This window comes from Lolium rigidum, chromosome 7 (genome assembly GCF_022539505.1).
Source record: "Lolium rigidum isolate FL_2022 chromosome 7, APGP_CSIRO_Lrig_0.1, whole genome shotgun sequence".
Lineage (NCBI taxonomy): Eukaryota > Viridiplantae > Streptophyta > Magnoliopsida > Poales > Poaceae > Lolium > Lolium rigidum.
The window spans coordinates 32,190,648-32,214,375 of NC_061514.1; the positions used below are offsets into that span (position 1 = coordinate 32,190,648).

Here is a 23,728-nt window from a genome sequence, read left to right on the forward strand (position 1 = left end):
AATTTTTTATTACTCACTCCATAGGAGTGCCATCCTGATTACAAGGTTGTCTAATAATGTCTGGTCCATGGCGGATCCAAACCATAGAGAGCTGGTCTTTGCAACCTAGTTTAGCTAAGGTGTGACTCACACCATTTAAATCTCTACTAATATGATTAACCTGAACTACTCTATCAGGATTACACAAATGCTTAGCAGCATCAATGAGTGCTGCTACCTCAGATCTATTGGTGCTCTCACTATTAATCATAGACACTGCTTCCAGACAGTCACTCTCCATGATGATCGGCTTAGACGTTCTCTCCAGAGCAAGAGCTAGCCCATCAATACATGCCTTCACCTCCGCTTCTAGTGGACTCCCGCAGCTTTGTAGGAACCTGCACCCCGTGATAATGATGTTGCCTTCTTCGTCTCTCAACACCATTCCCGTGCCACCGGTGTGAGTTGCTGTAGCCCACGCTCCATCAACATTTAACTTGGCCCATCCCTGCGGAGGTTTCGACCACTCCCCGTGGTTCCGAGGCTTCACAACTCCCTTGTGCTTGCGAGATCTTGCCGCAGTAACTATAGGGATGATGGCCTTCCCTTTAATCGGGTCAAGCATTGGCTCTTGCTTGATGCATAACAGCGAATCAACATAGCTGCATAGGAACTTCCGAGAAGCTTCAACTGGTGGCGCCGCCTTCTGGTGCACAATCTCATTCCGCACATGCCAAATTCTCCAGAATGTCATCAACATCATCAGCCTTTCCTGATCTGAGGCTTGATCCAGTGCCTGGAATAACCACTCCTTCCCAGTATTGGGTATGTGCTCCTTAAGGGGCCAAACCTCTCGCATCGCATCCCACAACGATCTTGCCGACGGACATCTGCAAAAGGTGTGGTATGTGTCCTCACATTCCATGCCACAAAGAACACAAATGTCAGATACTTCCAGATTCCTTTTCTTTTTATTTTCCCATGTGGCCAACGAATTTGTAACCAGACGCCATGCAAAGACGCGTACCTTGGGAGGAGCAGGGCACCCCCAAACCGTGTCCCAGACGGCTCGACTGCCGTCCGGTGCCCTGCTCGCAGCACACGTAGACGTGTGATGAGTAGTCTCCCATGCCACCTTATAGGCGCTGCTGACGGTGAAGATGCCGCGCCGATCGGGAGCCCATGCAAGGACATCGTTACATCTTCTCGGCGAAGCCTTTATCTTCAGGATCTCCTCCACGTCCATGCTCCGAAAGAAACGGCGAAGGAGATCAACTCTCCATTCTCCCGTCTCCGTCAGCAACTCCGAGACTCGTTTCAGTCTGCAGGTTCCTCTCTCCGAAAGTGGCCGGTACGAGAAGGGTTTAGGTAGCCAGGGATCTCTCTAGATACGGATCTGGCTACCATCCCCCACCCTCCATACTAGCCCCCTTTTCAGCAAGTTCGGTCCATGTTGGATCGCCCGCCACGACGACGACGCATTACTCGCAAAACGGTGTCCTCAAGCCGGCCATTAGGGTAATAACGCGCTTTGAGGATCAAGGCACACAAGCTGTCGGGTTTAGTTATAAGGCGCCACGCTTGCCGAGCTAGAATAGCTTGGTTAAAGAGTCGAAAATCCTTAAACCCTAAACCACCTTGGTTCTTTGGGTGTGTCAGAGCCTCCCAAGACTTCCAATGAGTTTTCCGTGCTCCCTTCCTTGACCCCCACCAGTAGTTGCAAATCATCCGGTTTAGGTCATCACACAATCCCAACGGCGAGTTTAAACACACCCATTATATAGGTTGGTATCGCACTGGGCCACTGCCTTAATGAGCACCTCTTTTGCGGCTTGCGATGGAAGACCATCTCCCCACTCCATGAACCTCTTGGTGAATTTGGTCGCGTAGGTTCTGGAGCTTGCCTTTGTTCAGTCGACCTTCAGGAGTGGGAAGACCGAGGTATTTTGCTTCAAATTGTGGTTTCTCTACCTGCAAGGTATTCCTAATCTCCTCCTGCACGGTAGCTGGACACCCACGGCTAAACATGGTAGAACACTTGCTATGATTAATTAGCTGCCCGGTGGCTTTTCCATACACCTCCACAATTTCCTTCACTTGTTCGGCTTCATGCACCGTAGCTTTAAAGAAGAGTAAAGTATCATCAGCGAATAACAGATGTGACACGCCTGGTGCCCGGGGACAGATTCTGATCGGAGTTATACTTTGTTGCTCCATTCCACGCCTTAATAATGCAGACAAACCATCAGCCACAAAAAGGAATAAGAAGGGGGAGAGGGGATCACCTTGCCGAAGCCCACGCGTCGGTGCGAATGAATCTAGGATGGCTCCATTAAATTTCACTTGATATTTCACCGTGGTGACACACGTCATGATCCACTTCACCCACCGGCGATCGAAGCCCATCTTAATCATCATTTGCTCCAAGAATCTCCAATCCACTCTATCATATGCCTTTGAGAGGTCAAGTTTATATGCACAGAAACTCTTCTCTGGATCCTTCTCTTGCTGTATATAGTGAAAGCACTCAAACGCCACTAATGCATTATCAGTGATCAGTCGTCCAGGGACAAACGCACTCTGATTCAGGGACACTATGTCATCGAGTATCGGCCTCAGTCTATTCACCAGACACTTAGCGACTATTTTGTAAATCACGTTGCATAGGCTTATTGGTCTGAATTCAGTCACTTTTGTAGGGTTGTCTACTTTGGGGATCAGAACAATGATAGCATCGTTGACACCTGATGGCATAACTCCGGTTGTGAAAAATTCCTTGACAGCAGGAATTATTTCTTCCTTCAAAGTACTCCAGTTCCGCTGAAAGAATCTGGCCGGGAATCCATCTGCTCCTGGTGCCTTCAAGGGCCCAATTTGGAAGGGGGCATCCGATATTTCCTTGTCTGTAAACTCTACCAACAACCTGGCATTCATGTCAGGCGAAACTTTTGTTTCTATTAAGGGGAGAATGAGGTCCGGGTCCAGGGAACTATCCGCGACAAACAAACCCTCAAAGTATTCATTGACTAGTTTGCCCATCATGGCTTGGTCGTCATGCTCGATACCCTGATCGTCGACGATTTTCTTTACTTTGTTCTTCCTAGCCCTCCATACTGCCTTGCTATGAAAGAATTTTGTATTACGATCACCTTCTCGCAGCCAGTCGATTCTTGAACGTTGCATCCACATCATCTCCTCCCTATACAGTAATTCATTCATTTGGTCGGCCACGAGCACGGATTTCATTTCTATCGAGCATTCATACTCTGCAATTCTTCCAAGAGGTTCCGGGACTTCTCTAGCTGCAATTTGATGCTCCCAAATTTAGTTTTGCTCCATTCTTGCGGGCGCTTCATGACCTCTGCCAGGGCCCATATTAATCTGGCCCAGATTTGCCTTTGGCCCAGCTTCAGCCCACGCATTTGAAATGTACTCCGGGAGGCAAGCTTCCCGCTCCCACATAACTTCATATCTTCTGAATTTTTGGCGTTTTGTTTGGACCACTTCCTTTTCACACTGTAACAGAATAGGGCAATGATCCGAGCACGGCGAGGTTTTATGAACGACGCTGGCATCCGCGAACAAATTCCTCCACTGATTATCAGCGACCACTCGGTCCAACCTGACCTTGACATTGCCACGACCCCGTCTGTTGTTATCATATGTAAATGGCAATCCAGAGAAACCTAGATCCACTAACTCACAAGTTTCCAACATATCCCTGAAGGCCAACATCTGTGTTTCCGATCGCTGGGTTGCCGAGAAGTGCTCAAAGGCCCACATTGCTTCATTGAAATCTCCTAGCACATACCAGGGCAACTCCGATTGTTGCTTTAGATTACACATAGTAGACCACATATTATGTCTATTCTCTACCCTTGGTTCACCATATACACAAGTCAGACGCCATACTGGATCATCCTCAGATATTCTAACATGGACATCAATGTATCTCTCGCGTTGGCTTTGCACCTCCACATGTATCTGGTCATTCCAAAATAAAGCCAAACCACCACTCAGTCCGTCGCTATCAACTCCTGTAAAGCCCCTCAGTCCAAGCCTTCCTCGCAGACGACGGACCTTTTCTGCTTTCTGGCGTGTTTCACAAAGAAATATCAGACTTGCTTTGGTAGCACGGGTGATCTCACCCAAATCTCGAACTGTCGGCTTGCCACCTACACCCCGACAGTTCCATCCTAGGCAATTCATTGCGCCTGACGGGTCGCGCCGTGCGAACCCGTCAGTTGACCAGCGGCCCCTTGGCTGGTTGCCTCCAAATCATCCCTCAACCCATCCACTTTAATTTTCCGCCGACCCTTCCTTTGCGAATCCTCCCCTATATCTGTTCCTCCCTTCACACAGTCTTTGGAGCGGTCCACTGATTCACACTCCTGCTGGTGAGAGCCTCTCTTCCCAAGTATGGAATCAGCATCCGACATCAGAGTATCCCCTGCCGAGAAGACAAAGGAGCCCAGGCCTCTCAATGGTGGTATCATCTCCTCACTACCAAGGCCTGCTAAATAGCTCGCAGATGGAAACGCCGGATACATGGCAATCGGCAGTGTATTCTCAATAATTTTTCGGCCACTCTCCATAGCCATAATCCCTTGCCTACCTCCTGCATTCGCGCCCCTACCACGGCCTGGTCTAACAGCAGGTTTCTTGTAGCTCCGTACTCTGCGTGATTCATCACCTACGCACACAAGCGGCAAGTTCAAGTGGTTTATTTTATGTGCTAGCTCATTGTCGACCTCCGCGGATCCTTCCTTTTCCTGCTCCTCAATACCATCCCATGCATCAATTCTCGACGGAATGTGATTTCCAGAATGCCTGACCACATTGCTGTTCCTTCTGCGGTCCATAGGTACCCCAAGTGTAGCAGAATTCTCATCACTGGACGAAAAATTCAGGCCCTTCTTCACCTGGCCGTGTTTCTGTGGTGGACCATAAGCTTGTCTGCGTTCAAACTTCCGCACCGGTGAGCACCGTAGACGGGAATCATACTCCAGCGAGGGTACACCAATACGTTTCTTCTCACATTCACGTATCGTCATGCCCAATGAAGCCGCACCAAAAGCAGAAATAAGGCACCCTCTCATATCGCAGAACATAGGTATCCGTCTCGTCCTTCCCCTTTACCTGGGTAGTAATCGACTGTTTCAGCCTCTGATCGATCGGGATATCCACACGGACCCTCAAAAAATCATACGGGCTGTTCCCATCTGCATCAAGATCAGCAGTCAAATACTTACCCAGCCTATTCCCAATCTGCGTAGCAGTACCCTTCTTCTGGCGATTCCATGGCATATCATAAACTTGCACCCATAGTGGCACAGTATTCAGTTCCGTCTCAGACGGTCTCAGGTCACCCTGCACCTTAGCCACCAGGAGAGGGTATCCACGATAAATCCATGGACCACCTTGGGTAACGAAGTTGAAATCTCCTTCAGAGAACAACGTAATCTTGAACCAGTTCTTCCCCATCGGTGCAAAGTTTACCCCCGTCCTCAACCTCCAAACCTTGGAATTAAAGTGGATTGTCATGTCATCAATATCGGGTTTCCTCTGCGAGATGTACCTGCCCAACAGACGCCATCGCTGCTGTACCTCAGGTGGATCCTCCTCCTCTTCATCTTCCAGGACTAAAACCTCATCGTCCTCCATGTCCACCTCCCCTTCCACGATCCCATCCAGATCCCTCAATCCATCCTTCTCCGCAGTATGCCAATTTCCCACCTCCGGTTCCTCCCGTCCAAGATCCGACACCCTGCTCCGATCACGCGTAGCTCCAGGCGAGGCTTTCACCAACAACTTCGGGCGGGCAGGAGCCTCAGCGGCTCCCCCATGATCGCCCCAATTGCTGGCAGAATCCATCGCCCGATCACACGCAGGGAGTTGATCAGAACCGGGATCGAAAGCAAAGACTGGATTATCGAAAACCACAGCGGCGCTGGGCGATTTCCCCTCTCCGAGGCCTAAAAAGACCCGAGACCTGTTCTACTTTCCTTCTCCCTGGCGGCCGCCACCGGTCGTAGATCCACGGGACTCCGCTCCGTAACCGACATGGACTTCCCTTTGACCTCAGAGACTTGATTCCTTCGAAGACTCATAATGCTCCCGAGATTGGTAGGGTGGCGGCTTGCGATCGCCCGCTCGTCGCCAGCCCTAACCCTAGACTCGTAGCCAGACCGGACCACGTCCTCTCTTTTCCTTGCACCGGCACCCGTCATAAATACACATTATTTGGATCTTATATGTTTTACATCTTATTTCTTGCTTCGTTTCGTAAGTTTATTAAGTCCACCCGCGACCCCCAAAATAGGCGTCGACAAAGCGCTATGGGGGTGCACGGGCATCACCTCTTCAGGAATAGAGATGATTAATTGTTCCACACCAGCGCCCCCAAATGTCTAGCCCACAATTTTTTTTTATTTTTTTAGAACTTCATATATTTAACAGGATCACGTAAGTTCATTGAATCTTGAACAAAAATTTGCACAATTTAAAGTAAACATAACTATTAGAATCTAGGGTCGTTCCTACTCTTGGCGCAATCGCCGCCATCAACGTCCGAGGAGGCAAACACTTTGTTGAGGTTGTCAAAGGCCTACTCCTCTGGCGTCGGAGCTGCAGGCGTGTCTTCGACGAGGTTGATGACGTTTCCTGTCGGTCACCGACCACCACTTCCCGAACTGGTCGTCGGCCAAACGGGACGGTGTTGTAGGAGTGGTTGAGTAGCGCTACCTAGCCTTCCGCATCGAGGGGGTCGTTCGAAGCGTGGCACGTTGCCTCGATTTGAAGCTCGACCCCCCCACATCCTTCCTTGAATGTTGTAGGGACAAGCGGCTTCACGGCAACGAGTATTGAAGAATGTCATGTGCGTCACGTGGAGGTCTCGAGGCATACATATGGTAAACCGTGTGAGGAATGCGCTTGAGACAAGCATCATCAAAGACCCCAAGCCTCCCCCTTCTTCGGACGACAGGGTACCAGCGCTGAATGCCGTCAGCGCATTGTGGCGCACATCGCGGATGACGATACCGTTGACGCTTTGTGGCAACAGTATGGTGCCAAACGCTAGAGCTCCCCCGATCTAGGTGTGCCCAAGCCCGACCGAAACTGCACGTGGAAGGAACCTCCATGGCGAACATCGTCGCGCTGTGGGGTGGTAGCAATGCTTGGCGAACGTCTGGTCGACTTCGTGCCAGTGCCACCATGGTCATCGACCTGTGTGGTTTGAACCGCTCAGCGCCGGCAGGAGAAGCTAGCATGCAGTCTCCTCCTCCCCCTAGCGTTGGAATACGTGCAACCACTCCATGTTGTTTGGCGCCCACACAAAGGTCATTCTGCTCCGACGGCGGCAACTTGTCCTGACTTCTCCGTCGATGTGTCGGCTGCTGCGTGGAGCGAGGGGGTGGCGCCTCGTCGCATCTCGCCGCCTCTGGAATCGGCATGTCCATCGAAGACGACGACCGACCTCCTCCACACGACGATTTGAAATGTGTCTACATTCGAGCCGCTGCCAGGACGGCCCCACCCCAGAAATCCAACGTGCCGCGAGGCATCAGTGCACCTGTTTCAAATCGTTTACGTTGAGGCTAGAAAGGGGTGGCGGTATTATTGGGCTTGAATACCCGCCAGCTATTTTTTTTTGGGGGGGGGGGGCGTCGGTGTGAGCCCAAAAACATGATGCAGCCGCAATAAGGCTATGGGGTTTGCTACCGGCATCGCATGTGGAGATGCTCTAGGTGCATCTTTTCGTAGCGGTGGTTCATGAGTTACCACCTTTTTTAAATATCGTTGGTTGTGAATCAATGTTAGGCTTGGCATTATCGAAGGGTTAACTTTACGCAATATTGTTTTCTTTCTGTATTAACATCTCACGATATGACATATGTTGTGTCGAGGTTGTGTGTGTGTGTGGGTAGGGGGGGGGTAGTGGGTTTTTTTGCTGGATATGACGCTGCGGGGAAGGGATAGAAACACAAATATTGTAATGCCATCGTGGAATTATAAACTAGCTAAAAAAAATTGGATCCCACGCAACGGGACGAGGCAAAAATTTGTGTTGTAAGTACAAAATCTTCCTTCGAGGTTTGAACTGCTCGGAGCTGGGCCAGGGAAGCATGCGATCTCCTCCTCCCGCTAGCGCTAGAAGACGTGCAACCACTCCCAGTTGTTCGGTGCCCAGAGAAGATCGTTCTGCTCCGATGGCGGCAACTTGGCCGGACTTCCCCATCGACGCGTCAGCTGCTGCTCCACGCATCTCGCCGCCTTGGGAATCGGCGTGTCCATTGAAGACGAGGAGCAATGTGAGGCTAGTGGTTTTTTGCTGGATATGACGATGCGGGAAAGGGACAGGAACACATATATTGTAATGCCAACGTGGAATTATGAAGTAGCAAAAAGTTTTGGGATCCCGCGCAATGGGTTAAGACAAAAAGAGCTCTAGAGATTTTGCTGCACGGATTGAACAAACTCCGCGCCAAAACTTTGGATATTTCGGGATGAATAGGTGAGTTGCGAGCCAAAATATTCGAACCAAAATAAGCGCGAGACGAAATCCCCACCAACCCCGCATCCTCTCCTTTCCCAAATTCGCATCGACGAATCGCCTCTGTCCCTTTGGCCCCGCGTAGCCGCCTCCTCTCCGCCGGCCACCACGCCGCCCCTGCCTCTCCGCACCCGCACGAAACCCTAGAGTAGCGGCTGCTGGTCCGGCGTCGAGGAACTCCGCCCGGTGCTGAAAATCGCCGCCGCCGCCGACCGGAGCAAGATCCGCTTTCGACCGGATGGAGCTGCACCAGCCTTGGGCTCAAGCAGGGTCCAAGCAGAAGCAGGACTCCTCCACGGCGTCCGCGTCGAGCCGCCAGGCGCCAGCCACGGTAATCTCACCATCTCCTCCCATCTCGGCCTCCATACCTCGATTCCATCTTGCTGAAGCTCATTCCCGTCCAGAAAAGGAGGAGGTGATGATCCATCCTACTCAGCTCCTGCTAGTTTTGTGGTCGCCGGCACGGCCAATGCTAGGCCACACCCTGGGCTTGAGAGAATATGATGTGAAGCTGAGGGATTCAGGCCTCCTGGCCGCCTCAAAGTTCGCCGCCATGGAGGGCCGCTTCGAGCTCCTCGATAAGTTACTCCTCCTTCTCCTCCTATGCTAGTTCTTACAAAAATTTCTGTTCTGCTCCAAGAACGTGTTTGCTGCACTACTTACCACATGTTGTGGCGAGGTCTGAAGAGGACCTGGCCCGCTGGAAGGAGGATGTGCCCCAGTTCGATCTGAATTCAGAAAAAATTCATCTGGACATCTCCGGCTGCACAGGTGAGCTCCGTCTCCCCCCTTCCGACCCGTCGTGTGCCAGGGCTGCGGAACCCTATGGTTTCTCAGGTGTTTTGGGTGGGCCGTCAGGTCGCCAGCTACAATTTATCTCTGTGCCAAAACGAGCTCTTTTTATGATTTTCTCACGGATTCGGTAGTGGCAAACAACGCTAATTCTGCGGTTGATTAAACTAGTGCTCCTCGATTGGCTTTATGCCAAAAGCTTGACAGGCTTGTGTATCCCTTATTTGGATAACGCACAGGGAAAAGAATTAGATTACTACTAATACTAATCTTCAGGTTAGATCTGTGTGTATGTCACCTTCAGGTATGTGTTAGCCACAACATGAGCTCAGAGGCATCACGGTCAGTGGACAGAATTAGAGGTTGGCTGGCTGGCCACATAGGGTATGGTCCTAGGAGAGAGTTCATTATCTTGATGTCATGTCTCCCTTTGATGGGTAACTGCTGGTTTCGATATTTTGATGATAATAGCAGAAATATTGCATCTGCTAAAAATGACTGCTGGTTATGTGGTTGATTAAGCTCGAGCTCCCCTACGCCAAAAGCTTGATGCGCTTGTGAATCTCTGATTCGGATATTATTTATGCGCCCAGTCAATTAAAAAACGTAATAATACTAGTACTTCCTCTGATCCCTTTTAATTGACTCGGATTTAGTACAAAGTTGTACTAAATCCAGGTTAATTAAAAGTGATTAGAGAGAGTACTACTTTTCTACAGGCTTGATATGTGCTTGTGGAGATTAGAATATTGGTAGAATATGTTGAAACAACTAATACAGTACCCCTGTTCTTTCACTTCTCCATTCTCCGTCCTTCCTGTTTTGTTAGAATCCTATTTTTGGGACAAGTTTAAGGATTTGTGCAGCACCACAAGCCAGCTAGTTTAGTAGTGTACAAAGTAAAATTATTACTGTGGGGTTGATAGTACTAAATTACTAGTAAAGTATGATAGTCATAATAAAGTATGAATGTACACATGCTCTTGTTGTATGCTACTAATATTGCTTTGGACCTGACCATCATTTTTTTTTGTTTCTTGTTGGAGGGATAACAAGGAAGACAGAGGGTTGCGGCCGGAACCTGCGGGCCTGATGCATCCGTCACTTGGAAGGAGAACAAGGAGACATCCTCATGGTCCTAGGTCTGTGATAACTTATGGTTGCAATGCATTGAGCCTCTTGAGATTTCCGATCCATAAGAATGACTGTGACACCATCATTTATGTGTTGTAATAAGTGTCCCAGGATGGGATTGGAGTAACTTACTGTGCTTCAGCATTTGTTGGTGTTGTTTGGTGTTGTGGAAAATTCTTGGTGACTGTGTTCGAATCGCCCATATTGGTAGTGTTGTATGCACTATTGTGTAAATTGATGTATATTGTTTGCTGTGTAGGTTTTGATGTCCAAAAGGAGGAAAGTCCATGCCTAAATCTGCAATAATATGTTGGAGGTGCGATGGGAGCAGCGCTGCTATTTAGAGGCAGCTTTGTTCTATATCCATCCTCTTGTGTTTCAAGTTTTGCTAGTTTCCCGCTGGTGTTGTCGCCGAGCTAGCAGTAGTATGTTTAGGTCACTTTGTTCAAGGATTACAAGCTTGACTCTGTTGCCGTGACCTTGATGCTGCTGTCCAGGAGCTTGTCTACATCGGCACCCCAAACTTTGTATGAATTTTGATCAATCAACTAGCTCAATTATTGGTTTTGCTATTAAAAAATAATGCTGATCTTTGTAAATAAAGTAAAAATTGGTAGATATGGAGCAGAACCAATATAGCTCATGCCGGCTATAGAATACGCGAACTCGCGAGCAAACTCTGCACCCGAACCTAAAACCAAACCCATTTCATATACTACGTTGAGCCTACCAAAATAAACCTGATTTATTTTACAGCCAAACCGAACCAAACTGAGTAGAGGTTGGGAGGCGCCGCGGTGGAGTCTTGTCCTGCACGCCGCCGGGAATCCTCCGCCTGCTGGTGATCTTGCCGTGCTTGGAGCAATGGCGACACGACGTGGGCCGTGGCCGATGTCCGGCAGTTAGAGATCGGTGTCCTCTTCGACACTGGCAACCTTGTTCTAGCACACCTTCGACCACTTTGGTGACACGCGGCAAGCTCGGCCAGAACAAGTGCACCGCCGAGGTCACGCACCTACTCGCTTGGAACTAATCATGTGCACGGTTTGGTTTCAAACCACCTGAACCGTTGAACCACACCGTAACGATGGTTTAGGCTGGTTTGCCCAGTTTGAATATTCAATCCGCAGCTCCATAGAGATTAGCTTGGTTCAGACGGCTTGAAACCGAAAAAACCGTTCGAAACCGTACTTGATTACTCGTCCTGCAACATGGCAGCTCCGGCGTTCGAGCGGTTCGACGAGATCCTCGTGGGCGCGGGCATCATGGGAAGCTGCGCCGCGCACGCGCGGCAGGCGTGGGCGCGTGTGCTCCTGCTCGAGCGCTTCGATCTTCTGCCCCACCCACCGTGGCTCGTCAAACTGCAAGTCGCGCACCATCCGTGACACGCCAAGACCTACCGGCATCCGCACTACCCGCCCATGGTCCGCCTCGCGCCCCGCCTCTGGGGCAATGCATGCCCAACGCGATGCCTAGTACGATGTGCTCATGCCGACGCCACACCTGGACCTGGGTCCAAAGGACGAGGCCGCACTCGTCGCCACCATCGCCAACAGCGGCATCATGGTGCTCACCGCCAGCCTGGGTGGAGCGAGGCCAAAGTGGGCGGAGGTTCTTATGGTGGCGAGGGGTGGACGGTGGCGAGCAGCAAGCTCGGCTGGGTGGTGAAGGCAACCAAGGCGGTAGCCATGTCCCAGGCGCTCGCCGTCAAGATGAGCGACAAGGTGTAGGTGGTCGAGTTCGCCGGGAAGCAAAGTGCCCCAGCGTCAGCTGGACATCACGCCGAGTGCGTCGACGGTGACATTCTTCTAGAACGCGAGCATCGCCTCGAGCTGCACACGGAGGCATCTGCGACGGCCGCCGTCGTGGCTGGCGCTCCGGCCGCTCGCGTTGGTCTCTCCATCCTTGACATACGAAGGAGCTGCAGTTTTCTGTTCTCGATCTTGGAAGGCGCTGTGTAAAGTGTGAAAGGCGCTGTGTAAAGTGTACATCAAAACGGTGCCAAACCTCTTAGACCGTCTAACCATCCCGCACCAAACCGTACTACTATCACCTTCTGCCTCAACGGTTTAAACCAAACCAGTTCAATTAAAACTGCTAGAAACGGGTTGGTTTGAGGAACAAGTAAAAACCGTCTCAAACCATGAATGCCCAGGCTTAGTTGGAACGACTACGCCGACCTGGCGCTGCACGCGTTCTCCTTCTCCCTCGAGCTCGACACCATGGGCACCACTTCCGCCGCCGTCGAAGCTCTAGCTCCTCCCGGCAGCCACCAAGGCGCCTAAGACCGCCACAGCCTCGTTCTCGGCATCCCCGCACGACGACGGAGCTTGAGCTCTCCATCGGCCCCGTCGTTGCCCGGACGATGCCGACGATGGGAGGGAGGAGGTGAGGCGGGCCATATGTAGGAGAAGGCCGCCGCGGACGCCGAGAGGGCGCTGGCATGAGGAGGCTGCTTGTGTGGAGCATACCACATCACCTTGGCGGGAACCCTCTTCCTGGGTTTCTGGCCCTCAACATCGTCACCAGGGTCATCGCCTCTGATCTTATAACGCAATGCAGTGCATACCGGGCATTCATTCAAATTCTCGTATTCACCGCGGTAGAGGATGCGGTCGTTGATGCATGCATGTATCTTCAGAACCTCTAAACCTAGAGGGCGGACAACCTTCTTTGCTTCGTACGTAGTGGCGGGCAACTCGTTATTCTTTGGAAACATATTCTTCAACATTTTCAGCAAGTTTTCAAATGCCGAGTCGGCTACACCTGCTCGTGCCTTCCATCTCAGCAAATCCAAGTGTGCAGCCCAGCTTTTCAGACCATCATCGCATCCGGGGTACAGCGCCTTCCCGTGATCCTCTAACATGCGATCCAAATTCTCCCTCTCTTTTTCAGTTTCGCAGCGTCTCCGTGCATCAGCAATGGTCCGACCAAGATCATCAACGGGATCATCACGTGCCTCTTCTTCACCTTCCCCTTCACCTTCCCCTTCACCTTCAGCATCCTCCATGAAAGTATCACCGAAATGAGAAAGATAGCTTTCATCATTGAAATCATCCCCTTCTTCATCTTCTTCCATTATAACCCCTCTTTCTCCATGCTTGGTCCAACAATTATAGCTTGGCATGAAACCGTGCCGAAGCAGGTGCATGTGAACATCTCTTGAGGAAGAGTAACCCTTCTGATTCTTACACTTAACACATGGACAGATAACAAAACCCCCCGCTTGTTCGCGTTAGCCACTACGAGGAAATCTTTCAAACCCGTACTGAACTCGCCGGAGAGTCGGTTACCGTACATCCATTGCCGATTCATCTGCATTATTATAATATAAAATATATAATTAACCATCATGCATTTGTTAAACTAACTAGCTACAAACAATATAAATTAAACAATGAACTACACACACATGCATATTTTATCAATGACACATCAAAGGTTCAAGTTGCTAACCGCGATCGAGGAGGAAAAAATAAATGAGAAAGCTCAAGTGTGACTCCAACACTTCATATCATGTTTGTTTCATGCTCTTGGGGCATTTCGTCAAACACCTTATGTGCATAAGAGGAACCAAAAGCAAACCTAACACTCACTTGTGAAGTTTGTGAAGAGAATGGCTCCAAATGGCTAAGTGTTGGCTGCTGGATGGGTATATATAGGGGAGGGGCTTTAGTCCCGGTTGGCCTGGCCAACCGCGACTAAAGGCCTTCGGGCACCTTTAGTCGCGGTTGGGCTGGCCAACCGCGACTAAAGCCCCCACGTGCACCAGCTGGCCACCGTGCGCCCTGGGCCCAGGCCTTTGGTCGCGGTTCGCCACACGAACCGCGACTAAAGACCCCATTAGTCGCTTTTCCTTTACCTTCGCGACTTATGGGGCTTCCCGGAAGCCTGTTTTTCCACCAGTGGGAGCACGCGATGGAGGTGGCCCAAACGCGTGCGCCTGGCGGAGCCAGCATGTAGCCATAGGGTTCACATGAAACCAATAAAATTACCTTAATCTCCTTATAACTACTACACATTTACTGCTTATATATACTTGGAACCTAGTTTTACAAGCTGTGAACCCAATAAAATGATGCTCTAGCTCCCCCTCGAGCGTGGAGCTGCTCACGTAAGTCGCATGGTACGTGCGCATGGGCATCGCGGTCTGTGCTCCGGTATCTCGCTCACGGCGATGCTGCTCTTGAAAGGTGTCGACGAGTGCCCATTATCTAGCTCCGCCATGTCCACGACAGAACCCAAGAGACAAAGACACACATGCAGCCTCGACTATAGTTATGCAGCCGTTAGGAACCAACTTGGTTGGGTCCAAACTCAATGATAACCAACTATTAATTCTCTAAACCCAAACCAAACCAAATCGTTGAAAGGTCAGAATCATAACAACTTGAACCCAGTGAGTCTACAACGGAAAACCAAACTGTTTGACCCTGTTAATGCAAAACCGTGTCCAACTTTATAAGCATCAATAGCATCGTCACCGAACCGGACATGTGATCTCGGCTATGTCAAAATCTCGCTAACATGTCCGTAAGAAGGTTTTGCTCAGACCGGCACCACCGTCGTGAGCTCAAGTTGGTCATGGTGTTACATGGTTTTCTCTTGTTATCCATGCTGGCGTACCTATCACCTTGTCTTGTCAACCTTGGACCCACATGTCGATATAAACCATGCATGGACAGATCGACCCTCAAAGCATGCATCTGCTTATTATTCCCTTGCTCCGGGTACGCGGTGAAGTTGTGCATGTTTATTATTTATACATTGGACATCGAGCTAGATGTACCTAGCTCTAAATGTCTGATGCCGTGATAAAGAGCATAGGATTCAAATGAAGCGGAGATTATGAAAAGAGCAAAAGAGAGCAGAGGTAGCATGGACCCACATCTTTATATAAACCATGCATGGACCGCGCCCCGAAGCATATATCTACATGTTGAACTGCTTCGTGCCAGACTAGCTCGGCCCAAAATGAATAACATGGCCCAATAGTGGAACCGAGGCAGTCTAGTTGGTTTGGCTGTTGAAGGATTGCAATGTTTAGTCCCATCTTGCTAGTCTAGAGAAGTTGTGACCACTTTATAAGGGGAGTATTTTGTTGTCTTCTAGATAGTAAAGATAAGATGAAGTATAGATCAATAGCGCGTGCGCTCGCGTGAATATTCGCGACTTAAGACTTTTGGCGACGGCGCAACTAGCACATATAATCTATATTTTTCGCGAAATAATTTATGGCATTTACTGTAAGTCAATTAGCTAGCCTCCTTTCTACATTCTTTCTTTTTGTTGTGGAGCGACAAATGAGGGCACATTACTGTAAGTCAATAATTTTTTGGTTTTTTTCTATTTAATATGGAATAATTAATATCTTTAAATTGAAAAACTGAAATTCCACAAATAATATGTCTAAATCGATCAGAAAAATGAGAGGAATCTAAACTGCATTTTTTTTTGGCAGGAATACGCACGGAAGCTTCGCACACCAAGGAATAGACACAAGAGGGATCGACTCTTACATAGCTCGATACCATCCAGTTTTGATGTAAAGACATTGTTCGTACATAGAGATGTGCCTATAGGGTCCTTCGAATTTGCGTAGACATGTCTGATGTTCATTAGGTTCTTGGATGGCGATGACACATATATACTCCCTTCGTCCCATGAAACCGATGAAATGAAATATGTGTGAGATTTGTCAAAATTTAGATGTATCTACATTCTACAAACTATTTAGTGTCTAGATATATCTAAATATATATAAATCTTAAATATGTTTCATGGAATAGAGAGAGTATACAATTATTTCTCAGTCGAAAAACTCAAAAACAGCAATCCTCGAAAAAACAATCCTAAATTTCTACCACGTTGTTCATGTACCTTGTGCCGCCATAGCTAGTAGGAGTCGTCCTTGCACTCCATTTCCAAAGCCCCTGCGTCCCCGACCTGCCTTGGCCCGCATGGCAACTTCATCTTCTCCGGGCCCGGGCCACAGAGCTCGATGTCAAACTCGGGCACCCCGCTGCGCATGTCCATGGCGAGGCTGTCCAGCAGAGACCCCGGCACGACCACCCCGGCGCCCCTCGCGGCCAGATGGTGGTCGATTGCTTTCATCGGTCTGGCACAGATCTTCTCCGTCAAGGTGGCGCTGGCGGCGAGGGCGACTCCGCGGTAGGAGACGGCGAGGTACATGCCCGGCTCGGCGCACTCGGTGGCCCAGAGGCCCCAGGAGGCGACGCGGAGGGTGAGGTTGAACTCCGGCTCCAGCGTCGTCGGGTGCCCGAGATCCGCCGCCGGGTCGAGGCCGGCGACGTGGTCGATTGCGACGGAGTAGTGCGGCACCTGGTTGAAGCACTGGTCCGCGAGGGCGAACACGCCGTAGAAGATGGCGAAGGGCGTGATGAACAGTGTGCAGAGCACCAACAAGCCGCAGAAAAGCTGTGCCCATGATGATTGCTTCGGCGCTTCCTGCTGCTCCAGCTCGACGGGCGAGTACTCATGGGTGGTGGCGCCCATTGCGATGTCGATCTCCGGCCGGCTGGTACGACGGCGCCGTACGTCCCTCCTGAAATCGGTTGCGCGAAAATGTCGCTTAGTCAGTTGCGCACTTCCGCCTATGTCGCTTATCGATACTGATCTATGTTTATGGAGCGAGAGACGTGCACAGATGTGCACAGATGTTTCCTCGTCCGACGGGCGCGTGATCAGTTGATTTCGTGTAGTACGTGATCATGCCTATATCTTGCAGGCCGGCAACCAGTTTGCATTGCAGACTGGCCGGTCTGATTTTTTTGTTTCCTTCTCAAAAAATTCTTCTAAATTTACTTCTCAGCCTGTTGTTTTGTTGAGACGTTATTCTGTAGTAAGACCTGTCCCATAACACAAATTCGCAAGTCTATGGTTCAGCATTTTGAGCATTTGCAATCAGTGATTTTGTTGCCTGAATTGTGCAACATTGTCTTATTGATTTTGTTGCCTGAATGACTACTCATATCAATTTAACCATTTCATTTTTCCATCCAAAAGAAACCAACTGAAGCTGGAGGATAGTGGTTTTCTAAGGGTGGGCCCTGGTCCATGCACGATCGAGCAGTTTATTCGGATGAATCAATTTGTTTTGTTTCGTTTTTGAGAGGCGACTAATTTTCCCCCAAACGCCGAACACGGTGGAGCGAATGTGCCCATGTCAAGCATGCATGTGCCGTCATGTCATCAGCCCTAGCTAGCACATAGGCAAAATCCTCAAACCCCTCGCGTGCGCCGTCCGTCTCGTGCATTTCTCCACCAATGGCTGGTTTGTACATCGACATATCCCATTGTTTGATCAAGGGTGGTATTGGACAAAATTAAGTGGTAACGTGAGTCAATTCAGGTGCCCCACCTGCATGGCCGGAAACCGCTACTATGCTACTTCCAGCTTCCGGCCGCGGCCAGCTGCACTTTCCTATGGATTGCGGCGGCTAATTGTCGACCACAATGCTATTTGCAGTCAGAAGAGTAGATAAAGAAGAAAATTTTGAAATGAAGACTCCATTCTGTGAGTTGATTTCATTTGAAACTTATTTTAAACTACATGAATTGCTTGAACAATTTTTAGAATTATTTTGAAAATTTGAAAAACAAATGCACAATCTAAAAAGTATAACCAACCTTTTAAAATGTTTGCCAAAATATCTAACAAAAAAACCCTTATTTACCTAGTGTACCTCGTGGACGAGGCCGTTCGCAAGCTCAAAGCGACTCTCGATAGCACCAAACTATGACCATGAACTCATCACGGCTTGGTAGAGGAGGGGTGGAACGACCACCACCGTGCATAGTGATTCAAGTGGTTCATCATTAGGGTACCCTCTACCCTCTAGTCTAGTTCATTTTTAGACTAAAGAGGGTACAGGGGTACCCTAATGATGGACCACTTGCATCTATAACCGTGTATTTCCTCCAATTTATTGAGATGATCGCCAAAAAATCTCTTGTTCCTTCATAGCTTGGAGTTCTCTCCTAACATAGGGCGTGATTGGTAGGTCATATCCCATTTGGGGCTCCGGGGGGCAGGCGTTGGGGGCCATGATGGGTGGAGACGGGCCAAAGACCAACTTCTGCACTTGTTTTGGTAGCCTAGGTCGCATCCAGGTAGCCAGAAAGCACAAGTTAATTGGTTGTATGTTCTCTCTATTTTTGGCCGAGTAGAGCAAAATGTGGGCTATTTGTTAGCCAACATACTAGCCAAATGAGAGCACTCACAGTAAGATATGGTCGCCACTTTCAAACTTTGGTGAGCTTACCTTGAAATAATTGCATGACAACACATAACCTAACACACATCATTACACACTGATCACAACATAAGATAAACATCATAGCATAACACAAACATCACAACATGACTAAGCTAAGCATAGCATACTTAACTACAACATTTAACCAGACTGTACACCAGGGGAACACTCCCTGGTACAAAATAGGGTTCAGACGACACCCATCAGCTTGATTGCACACCAGGGAAACAATCCCCTAGAACAAAATAAGGGTTCAGACAACACCCATCATCGCTAACATCATTTAGTTATCTACACATTGAGGGAGTGATCAGGAGAGCATACTCAAGTTGCAACCGGCATGCCATGGCGCAGACACTTCATGTACGGCTAGCGGGAGGTCGTGGCTCAAAGACAATAATGTCCTTCTACCGCAGCTTCGTCATCCTGGCATACTTGTTCCAGCCCCTCATGAAGTACATCATGCCATGGAACCACTCCATCTAGATGGCATACTCGCAGAACTCGTCGTTCCGGAGTGGCACGCTGACGAGTGCATGCGTGGTGAACTTTAGCTGCCTGCCCACCGTCATTGCAATGTGTGGCGGCACCGACATAGCTATAAGGTCAATCGTCCTGAGCTGCACGTAAAATCGCCTTGGCACGGTAGGGACGTTATGATGTCCCAGGTGCGGCTTGCGCCACGCCATCACCCTAGCCTCCTACGCCTGCAAATGCACCACCACTCGAGGGATGTCAGGCCTCGCCTTGGTGTACGGGTTCACCGCGAGCTCGTCCTCCTCCTCTAAAGAACGAACGTATGAGGCCACGATCGCGTCCCAGACCAGTTGATGGTTTGGACGATGAAAAAAGTTAGCATGATCATGCGACTGAACTCTGTGTCATGCAATGGTGATCAAAGACATTGACTAGCCCTCATGGCGCATGGTTGTGCCACTGTGATCATCGACATTGGCTTGCACGACAATGCCAGTGATCACCGTGCATCTGCACGTAGCGGCCTACCATGTTGTCAAATCAGACACACGACGAACACCCAAGGTACTAGATCTAAGCTTCAATTGCAACCTGGAGCATCTAATTGAAGATTTCAAGCCATCTACAGTGACGCTCAAAATCCTAACCTAACACATCTGATGCTTGACGAGAGTACTTACCTCGAGCTGGGGAGAGAGGATTTCTGGTGGAGGAGTGGCGGATGCTGGAGTAGGTGGTGACATGGGTATAAAGTCCAGGAAGGAATTGGCGAAGGCCTATGAAGAAACTGACCTGAAGTCGAAGCCCATTATGTGTGTAAATAGGAAAGTTAGGCCCATATCGGGTTTAATCGATGTATACAATGTAATTAGATCTCGAGATGGACTCTCAGACCTAGCCTATTATATAAAGACTTAGGAGAAGCTACGGAGGGGACATATTCCACGAGACACAACACCATGTAACCCTAGCTTTCGAACTATACAATCTCGGCGATTTGCCTTTGATCATACATCTTGTCGGCTACCTCGTTTGGCTGACTAGTCTGTTGATTCACCATCGTTCCCCTTAAAGCACTAAGCCATCATCATGGGCATTGACAAGGTTAACCCTTTGTCAGGTGGTGCAGGCAAAGCTCGCGCTAGAGCTATCGTAGAGGACGGTGGACGCCATGGATGCCATTTATGCAGCGTAGGATGGAAATAGGTAAGGGGTGAATCCCCTTGGCATGGGGTCAAATCTCGGCGGTTGCGCCATCTTCCGTCTGTCGTCGGGCGCCCCCGCATTTATATCCCCCCCAATGGCGAGGATCGATGCCCGGGTGGGTATCTAATCTTCCTAGGAGGGAATCGAATTTGCCCGTTGGCAGATTTGCATGTTGAGCTCCCGCTGGAGCCATGTCGGCTGTCGATGCCCGCATCAACACGTGAGAGCGCATCGTTGCGAATTGCAAGGGTCGATTGATAGCGGGCACCTCGTCTGTTCCAATCGGCGTTGCCGCACTTCGGAGATGGCACACCTCATAGTCACGGATGGAGCCGTCTCTATCCGTAGCTCGCCGAGGAATCATCTTGATCGACAGTCCATGGACAAAGCAGTTGTTGGGACATGAGGTGAAAAAAGAGAGGGTCGTAGTGTAGCGGTGACTAGAGCGAGGGGAGTTGGGAAGTGGATTTAAGCCGTGTCTCCCACGTGTCTCCACGCGTGCGACTGGCGCAGAAACATATGCTATTTTTTGCTCTCGGGGGCCTAGCTCAAGGGAAACAACACATTCGGGTGTTCCCACTAGGCCTGGCTCTAGGCTACTTTGATGTTTGCGTTGGATCGGCGGGTGCAGTGTGAAGGTGAAGGACCCGAAGCAGATTCCTAGCTCCTGAACTGCCAAGTCATAGATCTTGAAGGTCGGAGCCACATAAAGCACGATTCCAGTGCATGTGCTTCCCACAGACTGCGCCGATTGACGTGGGGTACCACAACAATGCCCATAAGTTATGGACTTGGGTTTTAGGGAAGAGCATGCACTGGTGGATTCGTCGGCGTGCAAACAAACCAACACACGTGACAAGATTTACCCAGCTTCAGGCCCTAGATTTACCCTATGTGCTATGCTCTTGATTGATGATGATTAGGGTTACAATATCGCTTTGATGGCTCTAGTATGACCTAGAGCCATCTAACGATGTTTTTTCCTCCCCGTCGATCCCTCCTGGCCCCTTATACGCGAGGCCATGTCTCAAGACTCCTGGTGGGTTACATGTTCGACTATCTTTGTATGGACTTGTACTTGTGTTGCACGTTAGGTTACTAGGCTTTGATTGCTTCTTGCGTCATGGGCTTCATGGGTCTTCGGTTGGACCGCACCCGTTATGGTAACAGTGGATACCTGATAAGGTATGCCCACATCATCTACGCCACCTCTCCTCCATAATCTCTCTCAATCCTCCTCACACTGTGTTTTGGTGGCTATCCACGTTAACAAAAAAATCGATGCCTCGACCAAACTACACGAAAAGTAATCGTCTCACTACACGTCACATTTGATGAAACCTGTTTTCCGTATGAGTGTGACCAAACACCAGTCACACCACAAACTTCCGCACCCGATCATACCATATATGGCACAATGCTCCCAGGGATCCGCGTGCAGTCATTGGACCAAATCCCACCTGTCGCCACCACCTCTCCGTCTTATCGTAAGCCGCCCCACCAGCACCTTCCGTTTTTCCCGGCACGCCCGCATCTCTGACGCCGCAATCCAATCTTCCTCGGATTAGCTGACTGCTCTCCTGTCGCGCTTGCCACTTAATGTCATGCATCTTCTTGTTAGTGAAGTAGTTGTGATACGTAATAATAAATAATTATTTTTCTAGAAAAAAAACTTTTCCTTCTTGACTAACACGTAGCAAAGCATGTATGCGCACCTCGGGGCTAATGAACACGCCATTGACCCCTCGATGTGTCATGAGCAACTTTCGATGAAAACTTAAGTTAAAGGCCCACATGGACTCATCTCAAATGCTCACCTCTCATGCCACCGGAACCGTGTGTCCGCGAGAAGGGGAGGCCGGGTGTGGTTGAAACCTTGAAGTAGGCCAACTTCCAGAGTAGACAATAAAACTGTGAGAATATATTCTAACCATTTGTGTTATATCGATGCTTTTTACAAACATGCTCTTAGGAATCTTCGAAGCGAAACAAGTTTTTTTTTTTTCATTTGAAAAACAGACTGAAATGACAAACAGAATTGAGAAGAGGAAAAATACATGTAAATTTTAATTCTGGGGGTGGCCCGTTTTTTTTTTTTTGTTATAAGGCCACAAAGCTCTACTGCTCCATAGTCCAAATGAATCCCAGGATGGCCTGCCAGCCCCGTGAGGCAGCGATTCGCGCGCGCGCGCGGTCAAAGCTGCGACGGATCGAGCACATCCTCCCGCGGCGACCCAACTCCGCCTCCGCCTCCGCGCGCGCATGCACGGGCACGGCACCACGTACTCGGCGCCTCCACCATTCTCTCCCTGGCGACCTTAACCGCCTCCTCCCCAAGTCGCCACTCCCTCCCTATTAATTCGCTCCCCCATATATCCGCATGCCATCGCCGATTGATCGAGCCAACTAATCTTCCGATTCGCGAAGGAATTACTGGCCACCATTAGCTCGACCGGAAGAAATCAAGACACCTACGTACGTGTCTCCGGTTAGCCGCGCTCGCGGCCATGGCGAATAGGCCAATGATCACTCTCGCGGTGCTCCTGGCGCTCATCGGCGCGTCGTGCGCCGCCGACTTCGAGGTCGGCGGCGACGCCGGGTGGGTCGTGCCGCCGGCCGGCCAGGCCGGCACCTACAACGAGTGGGCGTCCAAGAACCGCTTCCTCCTCGGCGACAGCGTCCGTAAGACCCATTCATTCCATTCCACCGCTCACTGCATCAATCATCGATTCGATCGTTAACAATAATGCGATTGTGCGTGCCTGAACATTGACGCGTGCGTGGTTGGTTAGATTTCAAGTACAAGAAGGACTCGGTGATGGTGGTGACGGAGGAGGAGTACGACAAGTGCGCGTCCACGCACCCCATCTTCTTCTCCAACAACGGCGACACCGAGGTGCGCCTGGACCACGCGGGCCTCTTCTACTTCATCAGCGGCGTCACAGGCCACTGCGAGCGCGGCCAGAAGATGGCCGTCAAGGTCATCGGCCCCGACGCGCCCCCGCCGGCGCCACCGAGCCCGCCACACCCCAGCGGCGCCGCCCCCGCCGTCGCGTTCGCTGGCGCCCTTGCTGCCGTCGCGGCGACGCTTTTGCCGGTCGTTCTTCGTGGTGTTTAGTTTGGCGCGCGCAGTATGGTGTCCGGAAACTGATAATTTTGTTCGCGCTTAGTTGAATGTTGTCTGTTTTCGTTGGGTGATTTTATGTCCCTGGCTTGTTAATACTCTGGATCTTTACAATGTGGATCGATATTACATTTGCTCAATTTGTAATGACGGTAATTTTTGGATTAAAAAAAGACATGAACC

General features: G+C 49.9%; 2 protein-coding genes across 2 annotated transcripts; both read left to right on the forward strand.

Annotated features, from left to right (window-relative positions):
- Positions 1-8,729: 8,729 nt before the first annotated feature.
- Positions 8,730-11,000, forward strand: LOC124677327. The gene is made up of 5 exons (XM_047213328.1): positions 8,730-8,864; positions 8,938-9,115; positions 9,221-9,304; positions 10,372-10,467; positions 10,719-11,000. The coding sequence occupies exons 2-5, from the start codon at positions 8,952-8,954 to the stop codon at positions 10,723-10,725; spliced, it is 351 nt and encodes a 116-aa protein (XP_047069284.1). The 5' UTR covers positions 8,730-8,864; positions 8,938-8,951; the 3' UTR covers positions 10,726-11,000.
- Positions 11,001-22,928: 11,928 nt separating this feature from the next.
- On the forward strand, positions 22,929-23,539 carry LOC124670315 (early nodulin-like protein 1). The gene is made up of 2 exons (XM_047206818.1): positions 22,929-23,103; positions 23,214-23,539. The coding sequence occupies exons 1-2, from the start codon at positions 22,929-22,931 to the stop codon at positions 23,537-23,539; spliced, it is 501 nt and encodes a 166-aa protein (XP_047062774.1).
- The last annotated feature ends 189 nt before the right edge of the window (positions 23,540-23,728 follow it).